Below are 17,218 nucleotides of genomic sequence, written 5' to 3' on the forward strand. Positions count from 1 at the left end.
GATATGCTGCCTTTCCCTAACGAGTTAACACAAGCCATTTCCCATGGTAATACAAACTTTACATTAGCATAATTTTTTAAGCATCATTTTAATGACTTGTATTATTTCATCAAGTAAACAAACCATACCATAACTTTATTGAATGCTGTTTTCTGGTTTTTACATAAAATGCTGTACCAAACTCCTCTATCCACATTGCTTTTCTTTTATCCCAGATTATTTCTGTGAATTGGGTTCTTTGAAATAAAATTACTATGTCAGAGAGTATGACATCTAATAACAGCCACAAATAATTTTAACCAGTTTATGCTTCCACCAAAAATGTGTGAGAATGAACAGTGGTAGCCATGTTTCCGTTGAGGTGTCAGTATATTTCTCTGTATTTTGTTTGGTTCAGTTTTTCCCTCCAGAGGGTGTGTTACTGTCTTCTGTGCTGGCAAGTCTGAGTTGGGGTGGTGGCCCCTCACTGTGAGCGCCCCCTCCGCGTGGGGCTGGGAGATTTCTCCAGCAGTGACTCCTCACACGCCACCCCCAGCCTAGAGCTGCCTGGGTTGCCAGCATGTAAACTTTGCAGAGTGGGATTCCGATCATCCCATGCCCCCCACTGTGTGTCTTACTAACTCTCAACAGAAGCACCCTATCTGGCACCCTGTTCTCTCACACCAAAGCCTCTGCCTGCCTGAGAGAAGGACAGTAAGGTTTGTTGAGTCTTCGTAAAAAAAAAAAAAAATCATCATGAGGATTCATTTGTCTTACTTGCCATTTCAGGGTATGGCTTCCCCCACTACGGATTTCCTACATATGGTGGAATTACCTTCCACCCTGGAACCACTAAATCTAATGCTGGGATGAAGCATGGTAAGATGTGTGTGTGTGTGTGTGTGTGTGTGTGTGTGTGTATACACATATATTAATTTTTTAATACTGAGGAAGAAATAAAAAATTAATGCCAAAAAGGGCTTTATCATTACTTATCACATTATCATCTTCAAAAAAATTGATGGAATAAATTCTGAATAAGTGCAATGCAAATAAACCAAGAAGATACTTTTCTAAAAAATTATACTATGGAGAGTATAAATTCTCTTCCTGATGCTTTCTTTATATTTATATTTACTTTGTAAGTGGCATAAACAGGGGAAGAAAACATGAAAAGAGGATGTAGAAACTTGACTATTCAAACATAAAAATGTCACCAAACTTACCTATTCTCCCTCATTTTTTCTCAAATACTACACTTTTGAAGACATTTTGACTTTTATAGGTATGGCCTTTTCCCATCAAATGCCTTCCCTCATTAGCAGTGTCACACTACATGAAAACAGTATATTCTTCTCAAATATTGAATGCCTCTTTTATGTCATATGCTTTTACATGTTTTACTGTAATATTCATGACTGCTCTGTAAGGAAAATATTAGTATCTCCATTTTACAGACAGAGGACACCAAGGTTCAGAAATGTTCACTCACTCGCTGAAGGCACATCCCTGTTACTGGCAGAGCCAGGATTTGAAGCAAGTCTGCCCATAAATCCTAGGTGCTCTCATAGTACCTGTCAGATGACATAGTCAGACCTAAAGAGCATGATTAGAAATGTGCACTGAATAGCTTCCCCACTAAAGAAAGTGAATTGAAATCATGTCTTAATAACTTGCTTGGCTAATTAACATTACGAAAAAATAACTGCTCTGCTTTCAAGAACATTAAAATTTCCACTACCCTGTAATTCACAGAAGAGCTTTACTTCATTTTTCTCCTTTACAAATAAGGAGAAAGAGATACAAGCTTTTAGAAGTGAAAAAAAAAAAAGTTTTTTAAGACCTTAAACATTCTCATCACAAGAAAAAAAATGTTCTGTGTATGCTGATGGATGTTAACTAGGCTTATTGTGGTGATCATTTTGCAACATATACAAATATATCATGTATGCCTAAAATACACATATTATATTGTCAATTATAACTCCATTTTTTTTGTTACCATTAATCTACAATTACATGAGGAACATTGATTACTAGACTTCCCTCATCACCAAGTACCCCCCACAAACTCCATTACAGTCACTATCCATCAGCATAGTAAGATGTTGTAGAATCACTACTTGTTTTCTCTGTGTTGCACAGCCCTCCCTGTGCCCCCCCCACATTATACATGCTAATCATAATGCCCCCTTTCTTTTTAGCCCACCCTTATCCCGCCCTTCCCACCCATCCTCCCCAGTCCCTTTCCATTTGGTAACTGTTAGTCCATTCTTGGGTTCTCTGATTCTGCTGCTGTTTTGTTCCTTCAGTTTATTCTTTGTTCTTATACTCCACATATGAGTGAAATCAGGTACTTGTCTTTCTCCGCCTGGCTTATTTCACTGAGCATAATACCCTCTAGTTCCACCTATGTTGTTGCAAATGATAGGATTTGTTTTCTTCTTATGGCTGAGTAATATTCCATATTGTATATGTACCACATCTTTATCCATTCATCTACTGATGGACACTTAGGTTGCTTCCATTTCTTGGTTATTGTAAATAGTGCTGCGATAAACATAGGGGTGCATCTATCCTTTGTAGTGAGTGGTGTGTTGAAGTCTCCTAAAATGAATGCATTGCATTCTATTTCCTCCTTTAATTCTTGTAGTATTTGTTTCACATATGTTGGTGCTCCTGTATTGGGTGCATATATATTTATAATGGTTATATCCTCTTGTTGGACTGACCCCTTTATCATTATGTAATGTCCTTCTTTATCTCTTGTTACTTTCTTTTTTTGAAGTCTATTTTATCTGATACTAGTACTGCAACACCCGCTTTTTTCTCCCTATTGTTTGCATGAAATATGTTTCCATCCCTTAACTTTTAGTCTGTGTATGTCTTTGGGTTTGAGGTGAGTCTCTTGTAAGCAGCATATAGATGGGTCTTGCTTTTTTATCCATTCTATTACTCTGTGTCTTTTGATTGGTGCATTCAGTCCATTTACATTTAGGGTGATTATCGATAGATAAGTACATATTGCCATTGCAGGCTTTAGATTTGTGGTTACCAAAGGTTCAAGGGTACCTTCTTTACTATCTAACCATCTAACTTAACTCGCTTATTAAGCTATTATAAACACAGTCTGATGATTCTTTATCTCTCTCCCTTCTTATTCCTCCTCCTCCATTCTTTATATGTTAGGTGTTTTATTCTCTCCTCTTTTGTGTTTCCTTTGACTGCATTTGTGAGCAGTTGATTTTACTTTTTGATATTAGTTAGCATTTGGTTGGTCTGCTTTCTTTGGTGTGATTTTATTTTCCCTGGTGACATCTATTTAGCTTTAGGAGTGCTTCCATCTAGAGCAGTCCCTTTAAAATATCCTATAGAGGTGGTTTGTGGGAGGCAAATTCCCTCAACTTTTGCTTGTCTGGGAATTGTTTAATCCCTCCTTCATATTTAAATGATAATTGTGCTGGATACAGTATTTTTGGTTCAAGGCCCTTCTGTTTCATTGCATTAAATACATTGTGCCATTCTCTTCTGGACTGTAAGGTTTTTGTTGAGAAGTCTGATGATAGCCTGATGGGTTTTCCTTTGTAGGTGACCTTTTCTCTCTCTCTGGCTGCCTTTAATACTCTGTCCTTTCCCTCGATCTTTGCCATTTTATTTATTATGTGTCTTGGTGTTGTCCTCCTTGGGTCCCTTGTGTTGGGAGATCTGTGGGATTCCATGGTCTGAGAGACTATTTCCTCCCCCAGTTTGGGGAAGTTTTCAGCAATTATTTCTTCAAATACACTTTCTATCCCTTTTTCTCTCTCTTCTTCTTCTGGTACCCCTATAATGTGGATATTGTTCCGTTTGGATTGGTCACACAGTTCTCTTAATATTCTTTCATTCCTGGAGATCCTTTTATCCCTCTCTGCCTCAGCTTCTCTGTGTTCCTGTTCTCTGATTTCTATTCCATTAACAGCCTCTTGCACCTCATCCAGTCTGCTCTTAAGTCCTTCCAGAGATTGTTTTATTTCTGTATTCTCCCTCCCAACTTTATCTGTTAGCTCTTGCATATTTCTCTGTAGCTCCATCAGCATGGTTATGACCTTCATTTTTAATTCTTTTTCAGGAAGATTGGTTAAATCTATCTCCCCAGGTTCCTTCTTGTGGGTTGTCTGGATAATTCTGGACTGGATCAAATTCTTCTGCCTTTTCATGGTGATAGAGGTAGCTGTAGTCAGGTAGTGCATGTCTTAGCTGGGAAAACAAAATCTCTTCCTGCTTGCTGGTCTCATTGCCCTTCTCCGCTGCCTGTGCCAGTTACCTGTACACAGGGAGCAGCTTCCGGTTTTATTTCCTGAGCCACCGTGTGCAGGGCAGCTGTCGGGGAAGCCTAGAGCCCTGCGGGAAGTGGCAGGCGTGCCGGTTGTGCTCTCCTGCAAGAACAGTGACCCCTCGCACCTTGTCCCAGCTTCCTCTGTCTGTGCTGGTCAGCCGCGCACTGATGGGGCCTCTGTGTCTGGCCCAGGTGGCTGAGGAGGAGGCTCTGGGCAGCTGCTGTGGGTGTGGCCACTCTCAGGCTGCTCCCCTGCTGTGGCTGGGCTGCACCAGAGGGGGAATGGATGGGAGGCTGTTTATCACCGTGAGGGTCTTCTGAGCTGCACTGCCACCCAGGGGGTCAGGGCACCCAAAGTTCCCCAGGGTTCCCAGCCTGCTGGGCCGAGTGTGCTGGGATGATTCCGTCCAGCTGTGGAGCCCCTGTCCCTTTAAGACTTTCAAAAAGCACTGACTTTTCTTTTGTCCCAAGGGCACTCGCTGCATAAACCTGCTCACAGGTTTTACTGTTCCATTTCCCTAATATCCAGCACACCATGCACTGTGTGCACTCCCGGTGTGGATGACTAGGGCTGGGTATTTAGCAGTCCTGGGCTCCCTCTCCCTCCCTGCTCTTACTCCTTTCCTCCCACTGTTGAGCTGGTGTCAGGGGCGCACTTGGGTCCCGCCAGGCCACGGCTTGTATCTTACCCCCTCCGTGAGATGCTGAGTTCTCGCAGATGTAGATGTAGCCTGACTGTTGTATCTTCTGGTCTCTCTTTTAGGAATAGTTGTATTTGTTGTATTTTCAAAAATATATATGGTTTTGGAAGGAGATTTCAGCTACTGTACTCACGCCGCCATCTTGGCTCCTCCCGTCTATACCTCCATTTTTAAAAATGTTTTTTAGATGTGAGAGTTTAAAATAGCTCCAAAACATGTTACTTATGAGATGGCTATTTTAAAAGGAATTTTAAATTGTTTTTCTTTTTCCTTTGCAGTGAATTTGCCTCTTGCCTCCTTCATCTGACCACCACTGACTCTGTGAACTGTAACTTAATTGATAGATATTCCTGAGAACAAGCTGATGTTTTTGCTTTTATCTCAGGTACCATAGCCACCCCATCTGAAGATGACCCTGAAGGCTGTGACAGCTGTGATGACAGAGAGGCAGTATATCTCTCTGGGAAAGTAACTAAAACCACAGAACAAGATAAGCTATCTGGCAATGGGGATGATGAGGTTACTCTGATGTATACAGTTGGAGTAAAGGAAGAGAATTACAGATTTCAAGGTAAGTGAGCACAGCAGTGATCACACTGTGATGGTTGGTGAGGGGAAGAGGCCCATTCTAGGTGTAGAAGCTGTTTCCAGAAGAAGGTTTATTTCCTGTGTATCTAAAGAGGAAATGTCAATATCTGGTTGGGTGTGCTCTTCAGAGTCCTCTATGCCTTTGAAAAGCATGTGTCTGGTTATTTTATGCACACTAGGATTTTTATTTCCCAGTGTTACTCTGAATACAAGTCCTGAAATTTACATATGCATTCTCCAGTCATAATGCAGGTTGGGTATCCTCAGAGATAATCAAATTCATCTCTACCATCGATAATAGAGCACAGTTTCCATAACTTTAATGTCTCTAGACTGTAGCTTGACTGTCTTACTGAAGTGGAACTTTGCCTGCAAATAAGAACTTTTCCCTTTTATCCTGATGCCCTCTTTGAAGAATTAAGATTAGGTGGGACAGTGCACTTTTGTGTGTATTTTGAACAATTAGAGTATGTGTTATGGATCTAGGTCATCCTAGATCATACTCGGAAGACTTTTTCTATAAAGGGAAAGATAGTAAATATTTAGACTTGGTGGCCACATATGGTCTATTACATATTCTCTTTTTTTTATATACCTCTTTAAAAAATGTACAAATCATGCTCACACACAGGATTTGGTCTGTGGGCTACAATTTGCCTTCCCCTGACTTTTGGGAAGTGAACTTGACAAGAATACCAATGGTCTATGTAAATAAGACATTTCTGGGCTTCTTTTCCCCTAACAAAATGTAGAAAGATTTTTCATATCAGACTCTGTATTTGTCAGTGAGCCACCTTCTAATTGTGCTTTTTCTAGTGAACACAATCCAGAAGCACTGAAAGGAGCATGTCCAACTAAAATGATGTGTGTCAAGGTGTCAGAACACTGATGCCGATGGTGTGGGCCTCGAGCACATCATACCAGTAGAGCAAGTATAGGAAACTCAACTATGCTTGTGGTCATTACCTTGCAGATAACCTCTTTCTAGAGAAGGCTATGCAGCTTGCCAAGCGGCACGCCAATGCCCTTTTTGACTACGCAGTGACAGGAGATGTGAAGATGCTGCTGGCTGTCCAGCGCCATCTCACTGCAGTGCAGGATGAGAACGGGGACAGGTAAGTCAGGACTTTGGCAAACAAGGGTTGTTTTAGGTAGGGAGGAGAGAAAAGTGTTGTACGCATACTAGCTAGAGATACAAAGAATTGTTCAAAGCCGCTGGGTCCTGTGACTGGAACACTCTGTCAAGGGAAGGAATGTGTTACTGAGGCTGAAGAGCATAATTTCTTCTCCTGTCCTGTGGCTCTTGCCCATTGGATAAAGAACAGTGAGACTACATCTAAGAGTACATGCTTATAGGCAAAAACACTAAGCTGTGGGGGGAATGGGACTTTTTGAAAAGCCTTGCTTTATTTATTGAAGTAATATTTAGTAAGCAAACATTTGGTCCAACAGGTCCCCACAGGGCGTGTCATTCCCAATTGCACGTTTGTGATGCCAATGTACCCGAGAGAAAGCTCCCCAAACACAGTGTGACAACAGCAACTCAGTGACTGAGGGGCCCTTGTCATTCCTCCCCAGCCCTGGTTCCTTCCTCACTGCCTTTCAGTGCCACCAGTCTGTGACCGGACTGCACTGCTGTGGCTGCTCAGGCCCCATCATGTGGCAGCCTAACATTCCAAACGCCGTGCCTCCCACGTCTGCTGTTTCTGGGCTTACATATGAAAAGCCACCTGTCTGCTTCTAAAATAGTTCTCAGTCCTTTCAAAAAGACTTCTACAATGATCTCAAAAGCCTGTAAACATACCAAGACAGCAGCCCTCAGATTCAAGTCAGGTGCCTTATCTAAAACCTTCCTAAAATAGTATCAACACTAAGAAATCCTTTTCTATGGAAGAGCTCTTGAGTGCTGTGTTTTAAACCTCAGTTAAAACTTGAATCAAATGCTTCAGGAAAGTGCCAACCTCAGGGTTTCAAACAGAGACCTTTGTTCTCATTCCTTGCAGTGTAACCAAGGATGTGGTATAACCACTGGCCTTGTTATGCAGTATGTGAGGAACTGGTACAACCTTCTTTGTGTAATGCTGTGAATAGCCAACTGTGTTTTACAGGGTTAAATAATCCAATTAGCATTCAACTGCATATAGCCACAAGAGAAAGCAGTTAACCAAGACAAGACAGCGGTGTTTCAAGTGACATTTTTAGGGGCTGAATTGAACCTAAGAAAGAAGAGCACATACAAGCTAGAAAGGGACTGCTTGTGTTTGAAGGGAGGGATTGTTGAAAGGGGTACAAAGTATATGCATGCAAGTGGGTGCACTGAGGGGAAAGCACACACACGTGTCACGTGTATGGCCCCTGGACATGTATGGAGGGGCCGATGAGGTGGCCTTCCTCCCCAAGCAGAAAATGAATGCTTAGAGTTCCTTCCTAGGACCCCAAATATACTCCTGCAAGTAAGAGGACAGCTAGATGAGACATGGGGGGGCCAAAGAGGAGTCCTCTTAAGAATGTGGACAAGGGATAGCAGTTGGCCTTCACAGCTCAGGCCTCATGTTTGGATTGAACTTGCCATATTCAGCTAATCTGAATCCTGTGGACATTAGTCATCACAGAAAATACAATAAAGAAAAATAATAATAAAAACTTCTGGTATTGGGGAAAGTCCCATTGGGTGTGAGGATTTATGGAGGAGGGGAAATGTACTTCTGCTATGAAATGCTTAACTGCCCAGGGAAATTTTTAGGCAGTTTTCAAAGTACTGGGCTGTCTTGGTATACATGCATCATGCTCGTGTCAGATGGTAAGCACTTCTCAGGAGTCATCTTCCAGCCTCGTATTTCAAGAGACGAGGGTGAAACCCTGAAAGCACTATCTGAAAGTCTGTCTCAAGTAATTGAGTCACACATTAGTTTGCTAGGCACTCCTGTGCCATTATCACTCCCAAGTAAAATGTACTTGCTGTTGCTAAGAAAGTGGCCTGAATAAAATGTTACCTAATAGCTTTAAATTAAACATTCAGCCTGTGCCTCAAATCCCAGATGTATTGACACCATGTTATACTTTTAAGTGTGCTCTGCCTCGCAGTCTGTCCATACTGTGGAATAGTTATCGTCTTAGATGTTCATCTGCAACTCTGCAGAGTAGTGCACACGTACTCAAGCAGGATAGTTTATGGAGTTAAGAGACAGCTTTGGAGCAAGACAGACCTGACTTGAATCCCAGTTTTGCCACTCACTAGTTATGTGACCTGGGTTGAGTTCTGTTATACCTACAAATCTCAGTGTCATCATCTGAAAAATGAGGATACTATTGCCGACCACACAGGATTATTGTCATAGCAAATAATGTACATCAGGTGCTTAGCATCAGCTGGTGAACAGGCACTCTAAACAAATAGTAACCACTTTTATTGTTGTTGTTGAGTCACTTCTAATTAATTGTAAAGGTATGGTTTTTTACAATGAAAAAACCTTTGTCCCTGGAAGTGGTGCTTGGTACTCACCACTATTTTGGGCCTCATTAGTATAAGCCCTTAGGTTCATTCTAACATCCTGACCTTCAGTGCCTAAATTGTGTGCCAGGGCTATAAGGCTGAGCCAGAGAACCAGCCCCAGTGGAGGTCACCAGCCAAAGAGGCAGAGAGGCCTGCAGAAAACTTGCATAACCAAGCAGTAAACTGAAGGGACTCTACATGCTCTGCCTAAGGAGCTGAGAGAAGATGTAAGGTTTGAATTGGAATATGAAGGATGGAGTAGGCTTTGCCCAGGCAGAGGGAATAATTGAGGGTGAAAAATGTAATCACATTGTTCCTTCAGAAGTTTGCCTCAGATCTCTTCTCTCAGTAACGAAAAGCCTGGATCCATTTTCCCTCTTGGCATCTAGGAAGATCTTTAAAAAGCCACCACACTGTATTTTGGAGGAGGGTGGCAGAGCTAAGTGATGTAACTGCATTTTTTTGGAACAGTTCCTACTGCCAGTCATTTTATGTGTATCATCTGTATGTCAAGGGAAGTCAGAAAAGCTAGAGCAGAAAAGGTCCTGAAACGGCAGTGCAGTGGCAGGATTGGGATTTGAATTTAGGTCTCTTTGCCTCAAAGCCTGGGTGCCTTTATACCTCAAACAGTCCAACATGCATGTCCCCAGAGCCAGGCAGGCACCATAAATGAGGAGAGCAGTCTTGGGTCGGCAACAGAACATTCCCTGACTCATATTCAAGACACTTTATACATTCAAACCATTTGGGGGCCAAGGTATGAGAGCCAAGTTCAGTCTGCATATCTGATCATATGTTGGGAATCTTTGTCTTATTATTAAAACTTTAGCTGATTACTGCCACTATGTTTTCATTCCAGTGTCTTACACTTAGCAATCATCCACCTTCATGCTCAGCTTGTGAGGGACTTGCTAGAAGTCACATCTGGTTTGATTTCTGATGACATTATCAACATGAGAAATGATCTCTACCAGGTAAGCAGACATATCGTGGAGAGAACTTCTAATTAATTGTAAAGGTATGGTTTTTTACAATGAAAAAACCGTAAGTTGCACGTGCACATACGTGTGTGTATACCTGTTATTTCTAATAATATTAATAGAAAAATTCAACAAAATACTTTGTTTTGTAGTAATACTCTAAAAGGCCATTACCTGGGAATGTTATTTTATGCATTAGGATTCTTTAACCTGTGGGTATAAATAGCAAGTACCCCACAATGAAATTCAGCATCCTGTTGAGGAAAGACAAACTTTGAACTTCAGAAATCTGTTAAGAGTCTCCACCATTTTCCCCTTCTTTTTTTATTGAAGTATAATTGACATAATAATAGTTTCAGGTGTACAACATAAAGACATGATATTTGCATATATTGCAAAATGATCACCAAAATAAGTTTTGTCGCCATCTGTCACCACAAAGTCATCAGTTTTTTTGTGATGAGAACTTCTAAGATCTCTTGGCAATTTTCAAATATGCAGTGCAGTACTATTAGCTAGTAACTACACTGTACATTATATCCCCATGACATTTATTTCATAACTGGAAGTTTGTACCTTTCAACCCCTTTCACCTGTTTATCCACCCACTACTCCCAACCCTAGCCAATCCATTTTAGAATGAGAACCTAGAGTAAATAAGGCACATCTGTCAAGAAAAAGAAAATTGAAAAACATTGAAGAGCCAATAATATACAAGAATCCTGAAGTCTACTGAAACACATTTTGACATCAAGATTAAAACATATATTAAATAAAGGATCCTGGAATCAAAACACAGAAAGGTAAAAGGTTGCTTGAGGAGGGGAAAATGTCTTTCAAAACCAGAAAGACAATTCAAAGTGAGGTAAAAGGAGAACACTGAAGAGTTTTGCCCAAATCAGGTTTAAAGAGAAATGAGGTGTACTCAAAAGCACCTGGAGGAACTAACTCTGTTGCAGAGGTCTCCAGATACTGCTGAGAGAGAAGGGAGCCGGAGATGTAATGAGCCTGCCTGACAGGCACAAGCAGATTTCAGGGGAGGAAAAGATACTGAAACTTCTTGGGCAGAACCAGCGCCTGGATCCCAGGGGTTGGAAGGTGGAGAGCTGGGCCAGCCTTTGGCCAAAGGACAACACTACCGCACGCACGGGGAGCAGGGCTCGCTCTACAGGGCTGCCCCCTCCTCCCCGAGGGGCGCTTTCCCTCCTAGCTGTCTTTCCCCTGCCCTGCTGGCTCCTGGCCTCACGCCCTCTTCAGCCTCCTGTTCCCTTCACTTTGCCCCCAGTGACCTCCCAGTCCTCCTCGGCCCAGATGGTGTGTTCCAATGCCTCATGTAAGCATATCTCCCTGTCTCAAAATATGGACAACAATCATGTACAATTATTTGCACAGTAAAGGTGCCAGTCCTAGTTCTTAATTTTTAAAGTAGGCGACGTGAATCATTTTTATGTTCTCAAAGCAAAAGTGCTAAAATGTTTATATGTAGCTCTCAAGAGATTTTTATCTGTGAATAGGCATTTCCTGATAAGAGAAAATAAGTTTCCCATTTGATGTAAGGCTTTAGGCCTCTTCCTCTGGCTGTCATGCATAATGTCAAAAGAAAAATGAAGTTGGGGATTCTTTACTGACTCAGAATATAAAGTAACTAGGGTGACATCTAATTTTAGATAGACATTGAAAGGGTATCTTCTCAAAATTTTCATACCATCTCAGCAGTTGATAGTATTTGTGAAGTCATTTGACCCATAAAGCTTGATTCTTTCGGGTTTCTGGACTGATTACTTCTTTTTAACCCTCACAATTGTACTAATAAAACTAGGAACAGGATATTGCTGCTTCTCAGTTCTCATTTCAAAGACTGCTTAACTTCATTGCCTGTAGGTCAGATTCAAGGAATTACTTGTTTTTCTGTTTATAAATAGGACCTGCAGAGGACACCACAAAACAGGGTTAGTAGTTGTGATTTATGATGTGCTAAACTCCTTCCTGCATCTTTGGTTACATATATTGAGGCTCCCCCATGTGCTAGAGGCAAAATACTTGAAACTGCCACTTCGGGCCCTTCCGTGCCTTCTGATTTGTGGACTCTCAGGAGAATACAGGTTCATTTTTCCCCACCTTACACTGTTCTCACTGGTGGGCAAGGATCTAGATCCCCTTGTATGCTTTTTAGGTCTCAAATGCCACCCAGTGGCAACTTTGAACTAGAAAAGGCTAATATTTGGACTTTCGTTTATCTGTCATAAAGGTTTCCTATTAACTATACCTGATGGAAAAATCATACAGTTCTCTTAAGTAATTTGGATTATTTGGCAATTGTCTTAGACAGTCTCCAAAATACCACTAATTCTAGTACATTTTGTGACCATCTGTCATGATCAAATCTCCCTCCCCACCCACCCTCTAGATCCACACACAAAATAATCCAAGTGCATAGAGTTAGGATTTTTCTTTAAATATTTCTGACATCTATTGCCTTTAATCCCCATTCTTCTCTCCCAGCCCCCTCCCCCAAAATAGACAACTACCTCAGTGTTTGATAGGGGTAGTTTTAAATGCATATGTTCATATAGAACATTAGTGGGGTTTTTAGTGCATGTATTTTTTTCTTTTATATTCTTATTGCAAATATATATTCCTCGTTTTTCAGTGGTACACAAGAAAATACACTAGATAATCAAAGTTGCCCTCCCTTGGCAGCATGCAAGTCTCTCAGCCCCATTCCCAAATATAACTATTCTATTTGTATTTTTCCAGATATTAGCTACATAAGCATGTTTACTTTAAGTATAAGATATTTTAGTCTCCTCTCACACAGAGCCTACATCATATTATACATAGTGCTCTTGCTCTACATTAACCTTTTAATTTTTAATTGGATATAATTATAGATTCATGAGCAGTTGCCAAAAAGTACCCTTCACCCAAGTTTCCCCAGTGCTAGCATCTTGCATAACTGTAAGATGGTATCAAAACCAGGACATTGGTATGAGTACAATCCACAGATCTTATTTGGGCTTCACCAATTTTACATGCACTCATTTGTGTGTGTATAGTTCTTTCTGCATTTTTTTTAATGCATGAGTAGCTTTGTTCTACATATCAATATATATGCCTTTGATATATATAGATCTGTCTATGCAGTTGTGTGTACAGCTAGTACACTTTCTATTCCTGAAGGGAATTCCATAGTGTACATCTTCCACCTATAATGTACCTGTTCCCCAGCAGTAGACACTTAATAAGCTTTTTGCTTCCCACCTCCATAGACAATGCTGCAAAGAATATGCTCATCTACATCCCCTTGTAGATTGTGTCACTCAGATATATACGTATGAGTTGGGCTGGGAGGCTTTTGTGTATCTGGTTCTCCACTGTGTCTGTATCAGTCCACACATTCACAAGTATAGCATGAGGGTTTCTGGATCTCCACATTGTGTAACTGTTTTTCTGGGATTAAAATTCTGGGATCTAAAGCCATCACAGAAAACCTTTGATGTGACCATGGAAGAAAACTTTTTTGTAAAAAGTTTCTCTTACTCATGGTAAGAGAATTTGTGTCATTTGAAAAAATTATATTAGAAGTAATTCCTAATTTCTGAATAGTATATTATAATTTCAGATCTTTTTTACAATCTCATTCTTTTTCAGACTTTCCTCATCTCCCCAAATGGAATTTCAGGTTAATAAATACAGCCTTTTGTTACTTACTAATTTTTCAAGAGGAAACCTCTTAGCCACAGAATGTAAAGTTTTGAAGACATCATTCCATTTCAAGCTGGGGTATAGTCCTAAAAGATGAAAAAACATGAGAGTGGAAATTTGGCAAAAAACCTTGTCTTGTTTCTGCTGTATTAAACAATCACTGTAATGAAGACTTAGCTGGCCAGCGCATCTTTCACCCAGCTCTTAAGTGCTGTGCTTGCTCTGCACCTGCCCAGATGCTGGGTGGCCCACCTGCTGTCACTGCTGCAGCCAGTAACTGCTCACTGAGAGGGCAAGTTTAGGCAAATTGTCACCAGACAGACTGGATTTCACAGGCTCCTGTGAAATAGACTGATTGGTATAAAAATATATTGCTCTTCTTGGGTGGTAACCTCAATTCTTTGAAAGATACTTTCATGATTGTGTTTATCTTTGTCATTTTAAAAACAACGTTTTCAAAACATCTCATTTGGATTCACTGAGGCACCACTTTGCGGGCAGAGTGATCAAATGACTATTTATGTTCCTATTGGGTGTCAGCAGCTCATCTTGTTTGTTCATCCGAGCCTTCTTGGTGAGATGGTTCTTTTGTCCTGATTATGACTTTCAGCATCTTCTGACACCTTTTTTAAGATGGGGGTGCAAGAGTCCTACTGATTGGTCTCATGAAGCCAGTCCATGGAACAGTATTTTTTAATTTAGCAAATTATTTCCCATGGCATATAGAAGGCCAGCACCTTTTGTTAACTGCTTTCTATTGAGTAGTTCTCTTCAACTTCTTCAGTAAAACCACAGCCTTGATTTGATTTTGTTAACATATTGTATTATCAGCTGAAGATAGATTCCTACAAGAAATTCAAGAAAACTAAATTTATGATTAGCTGAGTTAACATATCAATAATCAGTGGACTGTAGTAAAGAACAAGAAAACTATTAAGAATTATAATCTTAAATAAATGGCTAAATATTAGTCCATTAATGGGCACATGATGTGACACAGAGAGTAACTTATTTGCAAAGGTGGGAGTTAATCTGGGAATGGGAAATGGCCCCGCAGTATGACTCCAGTATTGCAGCGGCAGCTGCTAAGTTGAAGGGTTACAGGTGTTTGCTGCTGACCAGTATCTGTCTCTTCTCTGCTTCCCAGACACCCTTGCACTTGGCAGTGATCACCGAGCAGGAGGCTGTGGTGGAGGACTTGCTGAGAGCGGGGGCCGACCTGAGCCTCCTGGACCGCTTGGGTAACTCTGTTTTGCACCTAGCTGCCAAAGGAGGACATGACAGACTTCTCAGTATTTTACTCAAGCACAAAAAGGCAGCACTACTTATCGACCTCCCCAATGGGGAAGGTAAGAGACAGTCACACATCACAGTGTGACATTATCTGTTTTCCAGCCAGTTAGTACGTGTTTGATAAATGCGTTTATTGGTTTGCACCCGACAGTGCTTTCCTTAGTCACCTGGAGTACATCATCTTTTATGAGAACTTGCTTGCCGTAGCTAATTCCTTTAAAGATGATTTGGAATAGCTAGTAGGAGGGAAAAGCAGAGTCTTGAAGTGTAGAAAGCACCATTTATTTGGAGAATTTTTATGTGCTACCAGTGTCTCCTGAGAACATAAAAGGAGATCGTGGGTTTACATGCAGAATGACAGACTTATAGCACCTTTAAAGGCTCTCTGGAGCAGAGACTCTCAGCACTAGATGCTGACCCCAGCAGCATCCCCTCCCTGTGGTCCAGTTTTGCCATTGCCTTCGGCTTCACTGAGGGCCATCTGGGAGAGCCTTCCGACCCCGTGACTGTCTCTGCTTGGGCCGCAGGTCTGAACGCCACCCACATAGCCACGATGAGCAACAGCATGCCCTGTCTGCTGCTGCTGGTAGCCGCTGGGGCGGACGTCAACGCCCAGGAGCGCAAGTCTGGGCGCACGGCACTGCACCTGGCCGTGGAGCACGACAACATCTCCCTGGCTGGCTGCCTGCTCCTGGAGGTGAAGGGCGTGCTTGTTTGCCTTTGCATTAAATCCCCACGGCAGATTTAGGAAACTCTTTTCAAAGATGAATGCCGGTAATAGCATTTCTCCCTATTGTCAGCTCTATTTGTTTAGTATCTACTCAAGGCTTCAGAGTGGCAGCTCTGGGCATTCCTATCACCATCTGCCAGACACGTCCAGGTCGGGATATCTTCAATGGCAGAGCCTGGCCCAAACAGCAAATGGGACAGTAATATAACCTGGGAGGCCATGCAGATGGGAGGTGGGGACAGAAGGGGGAGTGCACGTCCATTAACCCTTTTCTGTGTGTGCTGGGTTTAGGGTGATGCCCATGTAGACAGTACCACCTACGATGGAACTACACCCCTGCACATAGCAGCTGGGAGAGGGTCCACCAGACTGGCAGCTCTTCTCAAAGCAGCAGGTAAGGCGACCTGGCAGATAGTGACAGGAAAAGGTTTCAGGCATGCAAACTCGCTTCAATAGAGCAGCCATGTCACCTTTAAGCCACAGACCTGCTGCTCAAAGGCATAAGTAAATAAAAGTTCTGTGGAAATCATACTTTAACTGCCCCAAAGGCAGTGTTTGAACTGGCAGTCCTAGGCTTCCTCCTGACAGTTTCTAGTGCCTTGCACAAGTTTTCACTCTCTAATGCACCTGTTTGTTTTGGACTGTGTGTGTTTATGACGAGATCTTAAAGTTGAATTTAATTCCTTGCAGAACTCTGAGCAATACCAGCCTCAGATCACATAAAAAAATCCCCAGAAGAAAAGTTTATTGGTATAAGAAGTAATTATAAGCTTCCTTTTGTAGGAAAGGTCTCTGAGAAGTCAGAATAATAGGAAAAAACAAATGGGTCATGGATTGAGTACTGCCATGTGCAAGGCACTAGAAATTGTGTACCAAGTACCAGGCACTATGCTAGGCACTTCACACACACTGGCTCATTTAATCCACAGTAGCCCTTTGAGATAAGTACCATTATTGTGTCCCATCTTACAGCCAAGGAAACAGACTAGATAGACCAGGGTCCCAGGCAGGGCATAGCTGTGAATCACACCCAATCACTCTAAACTTCTGGACTACATTCTCTCTACTGTTGTTTCTCTCCCCTGCTTTGCTAAAAGATCACAGGTGTTATTCCATTTAATCCTCTAGTCCTGAGGCGTACAGGAAAATATTCCTACTCATCCTCATACCTCTATTGTCTTGTATATTTAGAATCTCAGAAATGTTTAATGAAATTAGTATCACAATTCTTCAACAGATTTATTTTAGAGGTTATTAAAATATTTTTAGAAAGTAAACACTTCATAAATTCAAGAAACAAAGCAGGTTAAATATCTTCTTTAAAAAGTGAGTCCAGGAAGATACAGGAACTTTTTTCTTTCTTAGGGGCAGCACATTTTTTTTGGCAAGTAAAATCATATCCCAAATAAGCAGCAGCCTTTTCTCTTTTGTCAA

General features: G+C 41.5%; 1 protein-coding gene across 2 annotated transcripts in view; it reads left to right on the top strand.

Moving 5' to 3' along the window:
* The window catches only part of NFKB1 (nuclear factor kappa B subunit 1), a 108,244-nt gene that overhangs the window by 83,277 nt on the left and 7,749 nt on the right, over positions 1 to 17,218 (top strand). For both annotated transcript variants that reach the window (XM_036879193.2, XM_057502475.1), the window contains 7 exons: positions 769 to 858; positions 5,381 to 5,566; positions 6,557 to 6,698; positions 9,936 to 10,050; positions 14,909 to 15,110; positions 15,582 to 15,751; positions 16,076 to 16,178. In XM_036879193.2, the coding sequence (XP_036735088.1) occupies positions 769 to 858; positions 5,381 to 5,566; positions 6,557 to 6,698; positions 9,936 to 10,050; positions 14,909 to 15,110; positions 15,582 to 15,751; positions 16,076 to 16,178 (1,008 nt within the window). The remainder of the gene's footprint in view (positions 1 to 768; positions 859 to 5,380; positions 5,567 to 6,556; positions 6,699 to 9,935; positions 10,051 to 14,908; positions 15,111 to 15,581; positions 15,752 to 16,075; positions 16,179 to 17,218) is intronic.

This window comes from Manis pentadactyla, chromosome 5 (genome assembly GCF_030020395.1).
Source record: "Manis pentadactyla isolate mManPen7 chromosome 5, mManPen7.hap1, whole genome shotgun sequence".
In the NCBI taxonomy this organism is placed as follows: Eukaryota; Metazoa; Chordata; class Mammalia; order Pholidota; family Manidae; genus Manis; species Manis pentadactyla.